Genomic DNA, 17,187 nt, shown 5'->3' with positions numbered 1-17,187 from the left:
TCTGTGGTCCTAAGGGAGACAGGACAAATTTAGGGCTGTGGGACCCTCTGCCTCGTGGTAAGCCCTGGACTCTACGCCTCATTTTCCTAATAGAGAGTGAAGGCAAATCACCTCCTTATGTCACACTGTAATTTCCAAAGCATGTTTTAGCTCATCATTGCTGGGTGCAAGGCTAAAGTCCCTGCTCATGGTCTGCAGGGGGAAATGCACTCATCCTGAAAGCACGTCACCAGGAGGCAGAGGAGCAGGGCCAGGAAGCACATCTTGGAGTGTCCAGAGGACCTGCTGCTTCTGGACCTAAGAGCAAGGGAAGTGTGGTTGAGCAGATAGTTCCTGTCAGAGCTGCTCTAGAAGCAGGGCCCATGCCCCCAGGGTTAAATAGACACAGGTTTCCTTTGAGCCAATTTGCCTGCCTGATGACCTGAACCAGTGCCCCTCTCCAAGAGCCTCGCAGGGCAGTCAGGCTCACTCCACCTGTGGCTGCTAAGGGGTGGTGGAGGTGGTGGGGATGCCTCAGGTCCCACAGAGGCTGAGGCCAGACAGAGCAGGGCTGGAGCAGAGGTCCCCCCAGAGCCAACCAGATGTCTGTAGAGAGGTCACTGGACATTCTGTTCCTTTGGAGATGGGCTTGTTCTGCTTTAAGCTCTAAGTGGTTGCCAAGGAAACAGCTGTTCTGAGCTCAGACCAGGTAGTCGGAGATCCCAGGAGCCCCCCAGCTCTCCTGTGTTCATAAGGAGCCTCTGGGACCCTCTGGCCTTCTCCATCACAGGAATCGGTTAGGAGACAGATGAAAGAAGTGGGCGGAAAGTGGACCTTCCTAACAGCTGTCAGCAGTAGCTGAGGCCAGGGGAGGGGAAGGTGGGCCAACATTTGATTTTTGTGTCCCAAATTGTAGAAAAAATTATACTCCTAAACTAAGAGGATAAAACATTATACTCCTAAACTAGGAATTTCTTCCAACTACTGGGTCAAGATCTGATTCTCATACACTTTGCAAACATCTCAAAATACCTCAAAAACTTAGCTCAGAAAAATACAAACAAAATGATAGTCATTTCTATACTTTGGACAATTTTGTCACCTCAGTCTATACCAAACATATTTCCTTAGGGCATGGAAAGGGGCAAATGGGAAGCAAAGGTGGATCCTATCTGAGTCAGTAGACACCCAAACCTTCCATAAGGGTCAAGGACACAGGCTTTTGAAGATCATCAGAGTTCCTGAGTCACAGCCCATGATTGATTGTTGTCTATAGAGACAGCTTCTCCAGATGGCTGAGGGCTGCCTTTGGCTGTGTCCTTCCTTGGGCATGATGCTGGGGAACAAAGGAGGTCTCTATGCCAACTCTGAGCAAGGCTCTCCTGTGGGTGCCTCTCCGAACTCTGAGCCTGGACATAGGTGGCATTGGATGCACTTATGGAAGTGAATTCATGATCTGCGATCATGAGAAAAAGGAAAAGAAGTGGGGTGAGGTGAGAGAGGCAGTATGGTGTGTGCAAAGAGTGGACACTTTAATAGTTTAATACACTGAGTATGGTTCCCAAAATGCCAGGTCCTCTTGCTTGGAAATTGTGAATGTCTTTCTTATTTGGAAAAAGGGCCTTTGCAGGTGTAAATTAAGCATATTGAGATGGAGCGATTAACCAGGTTGGCCCTAAATGCAATCACAAGTGTCTATCCTCATAAGAGAGGCAGAGAGAGATTTAACACAGAGAGAAGAGAAGGCAAAGTGACCACAGGGGCAGAGACTGGAGTAACGTGGCCACAGGCAAGGCAAGCTGCAGCCACCAGAAGCTGGAAGAGCAAGAGCAGACTCTCCCCTGGAGCCCCTGGAGGAGCCTGGCTGCCAACACCATGATCTTGGCCTTGTGAGATTGATTCTAGGCTTCTGCCCTCAGAACTATAAGAGAATGCATATCTGTTGTTTTAAGACACCAAATTTTGGCTATTTATTATAGCAGCCCCTGAAAAATAGCACAAAAAGTGCTCAGGGAAAATCTAGACTAAAGGTCCAATAGTCATTTGCAATCTTCTTGTTCAACTTTCTAGTGCTACACATAAATAGATAGGTAAAAGACTTTATGGTGGAAATAAATGCACATGAAACCCATAGCCCACAGTGGGGCACCTATTGTAGAATTAATAATGATGTCTTTGTGTTGAAAATGACATCTGACTAGTCATATCTTTTAAAACCTCTTCATTCTAGTAGATTCAGAGGTATACAGAACCTAGAACTGAGTACTTTTCTCTAAAAAAATAAAGATAAATTTCATGGCACATCATCTGGTTAAACCCTCAGGACAGCCCTTGATATCTATAGGGCTCCATTTCAGAGATGAGAAGATCGTTCATCTGAGGGCATGAGTGATTTGCACAAAGTCACATGGTCAGTGAGTGCTGGGACTGGGATTTGAATCCATGTGTGTCTGACATTAAGTCGGTTCCTTCCACATGGACAGCCACAGATGATCCCATAACCTATACAATGGTAGAAGAGACAAATCCAAGATGCTATGAAATTCACAGTTCTGTGTTGCATCTGTCTCATATTATGCAATCCTAACATTAAACTAAGCACCTTCTGCAGTTTCTTCTACAGAATGCAACTTTCTCCAAGCCTTTGCAAACTCTAAATGACTTTATTTCAGACTTGGGGGCAGGAGTACATCTTGCCTTGCCCTAAGCCCTTCCTCCTTTCTTCTATTTGTTTCCATCTCTGACTTTGTCCTTCAATCTCAGATTGTGTCCTGCAAATCTAATTTATTCTCCTGTTAGGCAAACCCACCCTTCTCTCAGGCACAGTGGGATTTGACCCCTAGTGTCTCAGATACTCAGAATGTACAAAAGTTAATCAAGGGGGTTACCCAGAAGATTTTCTCCTTAAGAGGAGTTCTGTGCTAGCTCTCCTCATAGTAAACTGTGCTCCATCTTTTGTCAAAATTGACACCAAAGGCTGACAAGTTGGAAAGGGTTGGGAGATCAGAGAAAAACATCCCCTTAGAGAGGCAAATCCCATTCTCTCCCTGTGTATGTGTTTCCTGTAGCTGCTGTAACAAATCTCCATGTCCTTGCTGGTTTCAAACAGCATTTGTTTCCTCTCTTAGAATTCTGGGAGGGAGAAATCCCACACAGGTCTCACTGGGCTAAAGTCAACCTTCCCTTGAAGAACTTGTTTTTGTGCCTTCTCCAGCTTTCAGACACTGCTGTCTCTCCTTGGCCATGGCCTTTTCCTCACATCACTCAGCCTCTCCTTCCACAGTCACATCTCCCCAAATCTGATCCTCCTGCCCTTCTCTTATAAGGACACCTGTGATTATCTGGGACCCACAAGATAAACCAAGATGATTTTCCCATAGAAAGATCCATAATCACATCTGCCTAGTTCCTTTTGCCATATAAGGCAGATTCATGGGTTCCAGAAATTATGACACAGACCTCTTTTAAGTGGAGAGAGCAGGATTATTTAGCCTACCAACCCCCCTTATCATCTCCTGTATTAGTTTATTTTCAAGCTGCTGAAAAAGACATACCTGAGACTGGGAAGAAAAAGAGGTTTAATTGGACTTATAGTTCCACAGGGGTGGGGAGGCCTCAGAATCATGGCAGGAGGTGAAAGGCACTTCTTACATGGTGGAGGCAAGAGAGAATGAGGAAGATGCAAAAGCAGAAATCCCTGACAAAACCATCAGGTCTCGTGAGACTTACTCACTGCCACCAGAACAGTGTGGGGGAAGCTGCCCCCATGATTCAAATTATCGCTCCCACAACACATGGGAATTATGGGAGTACAATTCAAGATGAGATTTGGGTGGGGACACATAGTTAAACCATATCATCCTCCACCTGTCCTCCCCTAAAGAAGAATCCAAAGTCAAATGGCTGGGAGAAGAGGAGAAGAAGGAGCAGCCAGCAGCTTTATAAAGTGAGAGAGCTGGAGGGATCTGAGTCAGGGCCCTCTGGTCTGGGGGTTCCCTGGGCTGGAGGATTCTTCTGCTGCTGCCACTTTAATGTGGACCTCATAGTGTGGACCTATTTGTTAGAGGCGCCCCTGATTTTGTGACCCAGAAGAAATAACTTGCTGCCTGAGTCCAATCTAAGACAGACAGGTAAAGAAAAATTAACTGTTTCCTGAATTTTCTGAATTTTTCTACCCATCAAAAAAGGAGAAGTGGCAAGAATTTAGATGAGAGATACTGCTACAAATGAGGATTTGTCTATAGACTTAGATTGGATTTCTAGCAATAAGGATTTCCATGCTGACAGCATGTTTACAAGCTGCAGGAAACCCAGGAAAGGAAGGGGGAAAGGAGGGAGGGAAGAGAAGATGGATGGTGAGACATACATCAGCAAGCAGCTACTGCTGAGCACAACTAGAACTCAACCCATATGGAAACATGGGGAAAATGCCTCTGGGTTATTTCACTTGAGAGATGAGGGAGATGGGGTATGTATACACCTCCCCTCTTTTCACTGATTGAGAGCTGTCCCAGGGGATGCTCATTCTGGGCCCTGAGGCCTGTCATGTGTGCAGGTAGAGCTGTCTTCTCCAGCTTCAGTGAGAGCAGCAGGGGCAGATACGGCCATGGGCAGTCAGTAGAAGTACAGAGAAGGGAAAGCCAATGACCATCACATCTACTCAGAAAATATGTGCATTTTAAATCTAGATCACCCACGTTTGTTGCATCTCTCTGGAATAGGATCCTGGCTGGCTGGTTGCAAGCAGATGCCCTAGAGGATCAGACCCCAAGACAGTCAGCAGGACTTTTGTGCATAGGTCACACCACCATGGCTTAGCCACCCATCGGTAGTAGGCGTAAGAGTGAATGGGGCTCCCACTGACAAATTCAGGGAGTGTTGACCAAGAAAATAATGAAGGTAGCTCAGTCTAACCCATTGAAGAAACTGAATCCACGAGTCCAAATTTTGATTAGGATGAGGATATTCATGAAGTATCAAGTATCAAAGAACTTCTCCACAAATTCTTTTTACTTTCAAAGTGAAAAAGATCGAAGGTCCAGGGGAGAAGCCTGGCAGACACCCCTTTCAGCAGGAGTCAAACTGAACCTCCTCAGTCATGGGGCAGGCAGATGGAAGTCACGCACCCCCCAGATAGGTTGCAGTGAGAGCACAACATCACTTCTGGGTATTCCTGTCACAGGAACACTAGCAGAGTTAATCCCCCAGAAACTCAATCACATGCAAGTTGAGAACCAGTTTACACAGTAATTGGTGTTTAATCTTCAAAAGTAATAAAGTCGTAAGGTCCAAGTAAAAACTGAGCACCTGTTCCAGACTGAAGGACACTAAAGAGGCGTGGGCCAGTTAAGGCAACACGTGAATCGAGACTGGATTATTTTGTCACAAAAGATATTACTGGGACAATTGACAAAACTCGAAATGTACCTGAGGGCTAGATGAAGTGATTTATTAATGCTGATTCCCAGAATCCACACTTGTATTAGGTTATATAGAGAATGTCTTAGAGGTTGGGACTATGAGGTCATCAAGTCAATCTCAAACGGTCCAGTGGAAAAAAAGTGGTACACTGCACTATACTTAAAACTTTTCTGTAAGAGTGAAATTTTTACAATTTTTAAAAAAGAAAATAGCAATGGCAGTTCCTAAGAGAATGCCCGAGGAATTATAAAGCGTTTTATAACGGCATTGAGCCATCCTTCTTATCATTTTAAGACCAAGGAATCCACTGTTAATGCATACCACTGTGCATTCTCAAAGGTGTGTAGCTCACAGGCAAATCATTATATGAAGCCAACAGCCTCTTTAGTACTCATCAACTAAATGGGCATTTTATTCTTGGTTTGGAGGACTCCATAATCTACCTTCTTGAGACATGTGGCCTTATTTCTGTCAGCACATCAGCATGAAAGTTCTGAATAGGGATGTCAAAACTGATTCCAAGAAAAAAAAATACTTTTCTTTCTTTAACAAAACAAGATGGCCCATGAACTGTAACATAAGTTTGAATAAATCTAGATTGCTGAAACAGTCCAGAATTCCTGGGGATCAATTTTCTCTAAAGTAGGATGAAGACAAGATCACATCACCTGGGGAATTGCTCTGAGTTTCAGGGAAGACATGAAGGAAGGAAGGATGAGGGTGGAGACAAAACCAGCCCTGCTGCGAGCACATCAAGGCCAGGGAGTCCTCAACAACCTGCTGAATCATAAAGGGGCCCTGTGGACACTGACAGCATCATGGTTGGAGGCCTCCAATCTTGTATTTTAATGGGAGTATCAAAGTGTCACAGCAATAATGCATCAGCCAGAGCCACAGTCACACCCAACAAGAGGAGCCTCTTGCTCTGGGCCCCAGAAGTGAAAGCCCCGCATCTGAATTTCCTCCAGTCTTTCCCACAGAGAAATTGTGCTAATTTAGAGTCAATTTTCTTCCGCAACATGACTCTTTAGGTTCCTGGGACCTTGAACTTTCAAATTTAATACTCCATGCCTAATTCCCAGAGACTACACTGTCCTCCTCCATGGGCTCATTCTCTTGGGAGTGGCTACACAAAAGGTGTTCACTTCCCAGGTGTAATGTGAGGCCAAGGGGTTGCTGCTTAGAGGGTGATATAAGGATGGTGTGAAGATGGTGAAGTTTCTGTATTTGTGTGCAGAAGGCTGGGTGTGGTGTGAGACAGAGCAGGAGATGAGGAAATGGCAGTGAGGGCCCAACTGCGACCCCAGATTAGGACCTGCTATTCCTGCACTGCAAGATTCTGATACAGAACCCCAAGGAGTGCAAAGTTCTAAATCCACACGTCACCTCCAGAAATTCAGTTTGGATCCAAAACAGATTAGCATAGACCAGATTGACACTCCTCTCTGGATTAACTAAAACACAGCACAAACTACATGAAGCAGTTTTTTTCAAGTCATTGGACATTAGAAATCAAAGATAATTGTCCCAGCGAATTGGAAAGCAGAGGAGGTGCGATTTAAATTGATCCATCTTACACCCTGAGGAAGTTTCCAGAAAATTGTTCAGGAATAATCCCTAGCAGAACCCTGGGAGTATCCCTGAATAGAGGAAGAAGAGCTGGTGGTCCAGAAAGGTGGAGACAGAGAAATAGAGAAGGGAGCTCCACAGAGAGAGCCCAGGCTATCCCCAGAAGCCCTCCCTCGGTATTCCAGAGCACTGATGAGTGCATGCACGTGGAGAACCTACCCAAGGCTGCAGAAAGAACAGTTGAAGGATTACAGAAAGATTCCTCAGTCCTCTCTTTTTGTGCCATGAGATGGTGCAACTGGATGAGAACTTAGTGGCTCCCCTGAGCTTATTGGTCCTGTACTCTTGATGATACAGAGATTGTTTCTTTTGGCCTCCTCTGGCAGGCCCGCCTGGAAAGCATTCTACTTAGCAAGAAAAGAGGAGGCTGTGATCTTGCACTTAGTGTGAACTGCTCATTGTTGTTGGTTACAAATGTCAAGTCCCTAAGCAAAAAGGGGTTTACTATAGCATATTAAATTGCTCACAAATTGTTGGGAAGCCATAACTCCAGGCAAAGCCTGTAGAAAAATTCCAAGAATGGCACTGCTGATGCAGGCTGTGGAGGTCCATGCTGCCTGTGGCTCCATATTCAGGCTGCCTCCTGGGGAGAAAAGAGCTGCTCCCCTCACTGCTGCCTCTAGAAGGACAACAGCCCTGCCAGCAGCTGCCAGAAATCTGAATCCTTGTCCTGCGGCTTATCCCTTATTTTAGTCTCTTTCAGATTCATCTCTTCTCATGGGTAACAGGGCTTGTTCTATCCCAATCTGCCTTTGTGACTTTCCATCAACAGTGCTCACTTTCCCACATTTGAACTCCTTTTTCAACACATCGAGAGCAATGTGTTACCACCTAACATATTGCAAACATTTCCTTTACAAATAACAGTGCAATCACCTCTACCTAAACAATGGTGAAATCCAAATACCTTCAGTCCAGCAGCCACCATCCCTCATGGGTCACAAATTTAACCTAAAATCTAAATTACAAAGGTGACTAAAAAAGAGCACCTTATAAAACTTTAAAGAAAACGATGAACGTAAAAACAAAATTATTTAACAAAATGTACACATGAGTCTTGATGTTTTAGAATTTGTTTCATTTATATTCTCTAATCTTCTGGGTTCTTTCTGTAAGGTAGGGCCTGGAAAGGCTAAACTACATTTCCTTGGCACCCTGATAATTTTGTACATGTGTATGTGTTGTATGTGTATGTGTGTATATACACATAAATATGGTCATATAACTTTGTTAAAACATGACTATTTGTATGGATAAGTTTATGCAAGCAATATATCTAAATATGTATGCATATAGATCACATATAAACACATATATGTATAAACATGTATTATTTATAAAATGTGAACTTAATTATTTTTCAATAAGCATGTATCATATATATAAAGTCTCATTCTGATTCCTCTGTTGAGTATTGCTACATATGATATATTAGTCTGTTTTTACACTGCTATAAAGATACTACCTGAGACTAGGTAATTCATACACAAAAGACATTTAATTGACTCACAGTTCTGAATAGCTGGAGAGGCCTCAAGAAACCTAAAATCGTGGCTGAAGGTGAAGGAGAAGCAAGACACGTCTTACATGGTAGCAGGAGAGAAAGAGTGCACAGGGGAAATTCCAGATACTTATCAAACAACCAGATCTTGTGAGAACTCCCTCACTATCATGAGAACAACATAGGGGAAACCACTCCATGATCCAACCACCTCCCACCAGGTCCCTTTCTCAACATGTGGGAATTGCAATTTGAGATGAGATTTGGGTGGGGACACAGAGCCAAATCATATCATATGGGTAAACTCTACTAACCGTTCCTATTAGATGTTTCCATAAATGAGCTAAGTTGTATTCTATTTATTCAACTATGATTTCTTGCTGGGTGTGGTGGCTCAAGCCTGTAATCCCAGCACTTTGGGAGGCTGAGACGGGCGGATCACAAGGTCAGGAGATCGAGACCATCCTGGCTAACACGGTGAAACTCCGTCTCTACTAAAAACTACAAAAAGCTAGCTGGGCGAGGTGGCGGGCGCCTGTAGTCCCAGCTACTCGGGAGGCTGAGCCAGGAGAATGGTGTAAACCCGGGAGGCGGAGCTTGCAGTGAGCTGAGATCCAGCCACTGCACTCCAGCCTGGGTGACAGAGTGAGACTCCGTCTCTCTCTCTCTCTATATATATATATAATTTCTTTTAGGTTTTCTATTTTGTTATGAATGGTTTTCTAAGTTTTCCACAAAGTTATTCCACAAATAAACTTTGTCGTTTTCCACAAAGTTTATTTGAAATGATTGCTATATACATTTAATGCAATTCCTATTTTTCTAATTTTTTATTTAATATATGACTTAATAAAATGTCCTTGCTATTATCTCAAATTTGTTGATAGTATTTGGAAGCACATCCCAATGTATTCTGGGGCCATCACCTGACAAACCCCTGAGAGCTGTAATGTAATGACTGCACTGAAATGTCAGCTGTTACTTTCCCATCATTACTACCATCCTAGAAGTACATCTCCCAGAACCCCTTCTACCTCTTTCGTTTTCAGTAGAGTTGACCAGTGAAGAGCCCTCACTGAGATTTGGAAGTCAGAAAAGGAGGATTTAATACTATCTATCAGCACCTCAGCAAGATACATGGACAGAGGTGAGGATTGGAGAATCACCTAATGAAGTCCTCTAGGCAGCTGGGAGCATCAGCATCCCCAATCCTGAGCTTCCCAGGCAGGTCTGAGGACCACATGATTGGCGATTAATCCTTCTGTGGTGGATAAACTCTGGATTCTTGGGGAAATCCAAAGAATCCCTCCGTTCCAGTATTTGCACATTTAACTACCATGATCCCAAGCCTTGAAAAGCTGTAGTTTAGACTCTCATTCCCTGTATTTTGGAAAAAATTCTACTTGGAATTCCAAGAGTGGCTTCTCCTTTGTGCTATTAATTCCAACTCACACCATAACTCAGACTCAGATGTAATAATATCTGTTCTTAACAAAATCAGGAGAGGCGTTGCCATGTCTGTGCTGCTAGGGATGAGAAGAAGGAAAGACAGTTAAGGTATACAAGAGGCTTTATGGCCCTTCTACCAAAACTTTCCAGTGACCTTCCAAGTATGGCTTCAGTCTGAGAAATGCTTTCCGCAGATGGAGGCACCAGGAGGAGCATCTGGGGCAGCCCAGCTTCACACATCTGCTTCCCTGGGGGTTTTAGGTTATGACTTGTAACACTGGGCAAGGGGAACTATTCTGCTGTTGACAGTAATAAGTTGCAACCTCGTCAGGTTGAATGTTGTTTATGGTGAGAGTGAAATCTATTCCAGATCCACCACCAATGAACTGAGATGCTAACCCCGTCTGCAAATTGGATGCTTTATAGATAAGGAGCTTAGGAGAATTCCCTGGTTTCTGCTGATACCAGGCTAACTCATTGCTGATGCCCTGACTTGCCTGGCAAGTGATGGTGACTCTGTCTCCTACAGATACAGACAGGGAGGATGGAGACTGGGTCATCTGGATGGCACATCTGGCACCTGAAATTAGAAACATAAAAACAAATATTCAAACTATTAATCACATTATAAGAATATTTCCCTGAGTGTCCAGGCAGTATTGAGCCCACTAGCTGAGTAAATTCCTAATGTTCTCCTTTCTTACCTGGGAGCCCCAGGAGCTGAGCAGGGACCCTCATGTCCATGCTGTGTCCTGGCTGGGACTGATGCCTGCACAGGGTGTGACCAGCCTATAAAAAAGTCTTCAGGGCAGGGGGCTATGTTCTGGGAACGTACAAATCGGCAGGGTGTGGGGTAGACTGGGCACAGCTGCAGGGCTGGCTCATCTCAGTAACTCAGCACAGGGGCAGTGTCCCCAGGGTCCTAGGTCAGACCAGGGCAGGACAGATTTGTGTGGAGGAAATGTATTTCTCTCTAGAGACCCTATTGTTGCAAAAGAGATTTGGGGGACAATTGTCAAAATTTAAGGACTAGATACGGTAATGTATTTAATAATTGTACTGGGATAATGTAGGAGAGAATCCTTGTTTGTAGGGAATGCATAACAAAGTCTTAGAAGATGGTGATATCAGATCTTCACATTACTCTCAAATGGATTAGGTAGGCATAAAAATCTTTTGTGCTGCACTAACATCTCTGTCAGTGTGAAATTGCTTCCTTGTCTGAAATGAAAAAAAAGATTTAATCAGAAGCATTTTAATATATTCAAAAGCAGTTTGTAATTACCAAAGCTACTGTTATTGCCAGTGTAAGGTCAAGCAAGTCACTGCCAATGCACAAAAATGATACCATGATTCCTCAATGCATGTGTCACTCATAGATCCACTATCATCCCAAGCTATAGGTCTCTGAAATACCCACAGACTAAGTGAGCTGCACCTTATTCTTGGTTTGGGGATCCCCATGTACTACCCTCTTTTCTGCCATTGGGTATTATTTCCTTCAGTTTTTCAGCGTGACAGGCTGAAAAGTAATGCCAGATTGGATTACTTCAAACAAACAAACGAACAAACAAAAACAAAAACAAAACAAAACAAAACAAAACAAAAAAACTTGTTTCTTCCTACAATTATAGGAGCTTGGATTAGGGTAAACTTGAAACTATGCATCAATTCAGGCTCCAACGATCAGTTGTCCCCAAAGCACAGGAATCAACATCATATCCCCTGGGTAACGCTCTGAGCTGCACTCCCAACTGCCATGTTCCTGGAGGCTCGGGTGCAGCTCCCTTGGAGTCTGGCTTTCTGGAGAGAAGGTAAGGGGAAGACTCCCTGGGAAAGACCAGGTCAGTGAACCCTTTCTCGTAAGTGAGAATGGCTGCTGCTCAGTTCATGTCAGCGTCTTGTACCATCAATGCGACCCTACCTTTTACTCTTTAACAGTGACTGGGGACATCATTCTGGCCCAGATGCCAGCCTCCTTGTCTCAAATCCAAGAGAGAGGCCCCATCTTCTATCAAGCAAATGCCCATGTTTGCAGAGAAATTACTTGAATCTAGAAAAAACTGGATGCAGATTTGCACACATTATATCTCACATCCCCAGCTTGGCCCAGGGCATCCGAGCTTGCTTCAGCAGCAAGGGAAGTGATCCCAATTACACCAGCATCAGTGTCCTGGAGTCTAGGGGACTCCAGGGATATTATCGATGCCTGATTAAAGGTGGCCAAATTAATACAGGAGTTATTAAGACATAATTTTTAGGTAGATAAAGAGGGTAAAATAAGTTCTTGGTAAGGCTTTTTCTTTTAATAAAAGCAACCCCCAAACCATTTCTTTTCTAACAGAAAAATGGCTTGAAGGACCAGGCCGGCAAGCTTTGATATGCAAATGCCGGACATTAGAAACAATCCATTCAATATGGCAATTTAAGCCGCCTTCTTCTTGTCACCATGTGTGCCAGGTGTAATGACTGCCTCCAAATGCTACCATCTGTTCAGAATATCATGGTGACATGTATTTGCATATTAAAGAGCCAAGGTGGAAGGGCCAGGTTTTTTGCAGGCTATGTAAATAACAAACCTGGTCAAACCAATCCCCTGGGTCCTATGCAAACCAGAAACTGCCTCCTCCAGCATCCCAATATAAGCAACCACTTTTCCACCATACACGGGGTTTCTCTTTATTCAAATTCCCCCTCCCTCTGTCTCTGTATGGGGGAGCTGTTTTTTCTTCCTTCTTTCTTGCCTAATAAACTGTCAGCTCCTTAAAAGCACTTGATGTGCATCTCTGCCATTTTATCTAAACCAGCACAAAACAAAGGACCTGGGCCCCTCCAGTCATCAGAGCCATATCATTTTGGTGCATGGGCAGGGAATTCATTCGTTGGAGCAGTGAGTAGGGAGCAAATCTCAGCCTCAAATCTGTCCTTCAGTCTCTGGGCTGTTCTTCCAGCTATCCTGTCAAAAAACTTTCTTTCCTTCTTTCCTTCTTTCTCTATCTGTGGTCTCTTATTCTCTCTGTGTGTGTCAAATATACAGGAATTTTTACAGTCTAGGGAAGTAATCCTGTTAGGCAACAGGAAATGCTGTAGACCAGACTTATAGGTCAGGAAAACGCCATTGCAGTCTTCTAGGAACAGAGTTCTTCTCCCCTTTTTCCCACAGTGAGGTTACTCGCTACTAACGCTGGTGAGCACATGGTATTTCTAACCTGAGAGCGCCCCCTAGTGGAAATAGAAATTCTCTTTATGAGACACATTGCTGGTTCTCTGCAGTGCATTGCAGCTTCACAACTTACTCATTTTGTGCTTTTCTACTGCTACTTCTGTGGACGGGAGAGCTCTGCTTTCAACATAGAAGTAAAATGTCTTCTGCAGCCAGATTTTAGTCCCGATATTGTCCCATCAGTAGAAAAATGACCGCTCGGTTCCTACGGTCTTTTAAGTTGCCTATTCTGTCTCCGATTAAGATCGTTCTTAATTAGTAAGGGGATTTTAAGTTCAGAAGTTACCTGGAACCATCTTTTTGAAGGGTAAGTGCTTTGGCATGGGCCATAATAGCAGGCAGTCTAGCACATTAAAGGACCCTTGCCCAAAGGCAACACAGTCTCTCTAGATATTCGTTTTTCAGGGAGCCAGGCAAATCACACAGGTTTGGAAAGTCAAAGGGAAATCACACAAGGTGGAAAAGCTAAGGTTGCGTGGGTAAGCGTAGTTAGTCCCATCGCTTAGTTCATCCAGTTTCATCATTTGGGGGACCATGTCTTCAACCATGGACGGCACATTTAACATGGTGCCAGGACTCAGAAACCAGGGAGGGAAAACAGCCAAAGGACACTCCCTGTATTCTCCTCCATCCTGGGTCATATGGAAAGAAAGGAGACTGAAAGAACACTTTTATTCTCACTTCTTGATTATCTTCAACTTGCACCCCCCTGGAGTGCACTCTAAAGCACTGTAACTTCCTTAACCTCGGGACTTTAAAGAGAAAAGTGACTCATTTTCTGTTGCACAAGGGCATGGCATTTTTACTAAACTTTAAAAGCATTATAAGATCAAGCCAACTCTGTTTTCATTACAATTGGCTTCCTTCAGGAGAATTTGCCTTTAGGCAGATAAGGAAGATTTAGGAAAATCCCCTTTGTATATTTGCTGTTTTCTAAGTGCCTTCAGTTTAAAGTAATCACCATACCAATGCAGCATATCTTGAGACGTTATTTCCCAGATTCCTTCACTTACAACCAACCTGCTGGGAAACAATGTTTTAGAGGGATGCAGCTCTAAATTGAAAGTACACGTGTTTTGTTTCGTTTTCTTTTTTCTGGATGGATGTAGTAGTCTCTGTCTGCACCCTAGGCCTTTCTCCTTCATGTATTTCAGCTGACTTTCAATGGCCGTCTCTGACCCTCACTGCTCTCCCTGAAGCTGGGGAAGGCAGCTCTGCCCACATGTATAGCAGAGCACAGGGCTTGGAATGAGCATCTTTTAGGACAATGCTATGGTTTCACTGTGTCTCCCCAAACCCATTTGGTGTTAACTTAATCCATAATGCAACAGAACTGGGAGGTAGGGCCTAATGGAAAGTGTTTAATTCATGACAACCCTTTCTTATGAATGGATTAATGCCCTCTGTAAACTGGGCTCATGTTATCAAACTCAGCTACTTCCCTGGCATACTAAGACCAGAAATTCACACTGAGTTTGTAGCAGTAGAAAGGAAGGCATTTATTTGCAGAACATTAAGCAAAGAGGACCAGACAGCTAACACTTAAATCCTGACTTCACTGATGGCATGCAGGTAAGGGTTTTTTAAGGCAGGGGCAATTTCAGAAAAGCAGAAATTACAGGCAAAATCATAAACCAACACATAGACATTACACATTGGTTTTGGCCTAAAAGAGTTACTGTGAAGCAGCAGGACATCTTATAGGTCATGAGTAGATTCAAAGGCTTTCTGATTTGCAATTGGTTAAGGAAGAGAAGCTTTGTTTTTAAAAAACTAGAGTCAGCACTTCAAGCTATACTGCAAGGCTACAGTAACCAAAACAGCATGGTACTGGTACCAAAACAGAGATATAGACCAATGGAACAGAACAGAGGCCTCAGAAGTAACACTACACATCTACAACCATCTGATCTTTGACAAACCTGACAATAACAAGAAATGGGGAAAGTATTCTCTATTTAATAAATGGTGCTGGGAAAACTGGCTGGCCATATGTAGAAAGTTGAAACTGAATCCCTTCCTTACACCTTGTACAAAAATTAATTCAAGATGGATTAAAGACTTAAATGTTAGACCTAAAGCCATAAAACCCTAGAAGAAAACCTAGGCAATACCATTCAGGACATAGGCATGGGCAAGGACTTCATGACCAAAACACCAAAAGCAACAGCAACCAAAGCCAAAATAGACAAATGGGATCTAATTAAACTAAAGACCTTCTGCACAGCAGAAGAAACTACCATTAGAGTGAACAGGCAACCTACAGAATGGGAGAAAATTTTTGTAATGTACCCATCTGACAAAGGGCTAATATCCATAATCTACAAGGAACTTAAACAAATTTACAAGAAAAAATCAAACAACCCCATCAAAAAGTGGGCAAAGGATATGAACAGATACTTCTCAAAATAAGACATTTATGCAGCCAACAGACACATGAAAAAATGCTCATCATCACTCACCATCAGAGAAATGCAAATCAAAACCACAATGAGATACCATCTCACACCAGTTAGAATGGCAATCATTAAAAAGTCAGGAAACAACAGGTGCTGGAGAGGATGTGGAGAAATAGGAACACTTTTACACTGTTTGTGGGACTGTAAACTAGTTCAACCATTGTAGAAGATAGTGTGGCAATTCCTCAAGGATCTAGAACTAGAAATACCATTTGAACCAGAGATCCCATTACTGGGTATATACCCAAAGGATTATAAATCATGCTCCTATAAAAACACATGGACATGTAAGTTTATTGTGGCACTATTCACAATAGCAAAGACTTGGAATCAACCCAAATGTCCATTAAGAAAATGTGGCACATATACATCATGGAATACTATGGAGCCATAAAAAAGAACGAGTTCATGTCCTTTGCAAGGACATGGATGCAGCTGGAAACCATCATTCTGAGCAAACTATTGCAAGGACAGAAAACCAAACACCGCATGTTCTCACTTATAGGTGGGAATTGAACAATGAGAACACCTGGACACAGGGTGGGGAACATCACACACTGGGGCCTGTCGTCAAGTGCAGGGAGCAGGGAGGGATAGCATTAGGAGAAATACCCAATGTAAATGATGAGTTAATGGGTGCAGCAAACCAACAAAGCACATGTATACATATGTAACAAACCTGCATGTTGTGCACGTGTACCCTAAAACTTAAAGTATTAAAAAAAAATAAAAATTTTAAAAATTTAAAAAAATAAAAAAAATTGGGGGGTCATGAGAAAAGAGTGTTAGCTCTGGCCCATAGGTATGACCTTCTCCTGGTCCCTCAAGAAGAAATTTAGAATAAAGAACCGTGGTGAACCGTGGTCTTCCATTCGCCCTATGTGAAGTCTATGTGCTGGCAGATTCATTTGGCGTTGTGATTTCTAAAAATCAACTCAAAATGATTTGTTAACATATTCTCTTTAGTTTTTATAGGGGACCAAAACATACTGAGATTCTAGGGTCTTTGACTATTTGTTTTAGGCCACTATTACCTTCTTGCTTATCAAGTTCCATATTTACTTCTCAAGGTTAGCTAGGTGCCTAGAACTTCCCTTGGAGTGATTCAAGATTTTTCTTCATTCCCATACACGAGGAGGGCCCACAAGTCGCTAATAGGGCATCCCTGCTTTGTCTCACTTGTATAAGAGAGCTCTCTCTCTCTCTCTCTCCTGCTCTTCTGTCATGCCAGGACATGACCTTCCTTCCCTCAGGAAGACTCAGTGTTCAAGATGCCATCTTGAAAGCACAGAAACTAGACCGTGATCTTCCTCAATCTTAGACTCTCCATCCTCCATAAATGTGAGAGGATAATTTTCTGTTATTTATCAATTACCAAGTCTCAGGTATTCTGTTACAGCCATGCAAAATAGAAAAAGACAGACACCCTTCAATTAGTGGTAACAGAAGGAAGTACATACATACCCCACTTCCCTCTGCTGCAGGTGGAATAGCCCAGAGGCATTTTCCCCATATTTCCACATGGG

General features: G+C 43.2%; 1 gene segment (V, D, J or C); it reads right to left on the bottom strand.

Annotated features, from left to right (window-relative positions):
• Positions 1-10,236: 10,236 nt before the first annotated feature.
• On the bottom strand, positions 10,237-10,723 carry LOC105536480. The segment is given in 2 exon segments: positions 10,237-10,559; positions 10,684-10,723. Coding segments are annotated over 2 exon segments (363 nt in total).
• Positions 10,724-17,187: the final 6,464 nt, after the last annotated feature.

Source organism: Mandrillus leucophaeus, unplaced genomic scaffold (genome assembly GCF_000951045.1).
Source record: "Mandrillus leucophaeus isolate KB7577 unplaced genomic scaffold, Mleu.le_1.0 Scaffold1599, whole genome shotgun sequence".
Taxonomy (NCBI): Eukaryota; Metazoa; Chordata; class Mammalia; order Primates; family Cercopithecidae; genus Mandrillus; species Mandrillus leucophaeus.
The sequence above is the reverse complement of the archived record's forward strand: the minus strand, read 5'-3'. Positions and strand labels throughout refer to the sequence as shown.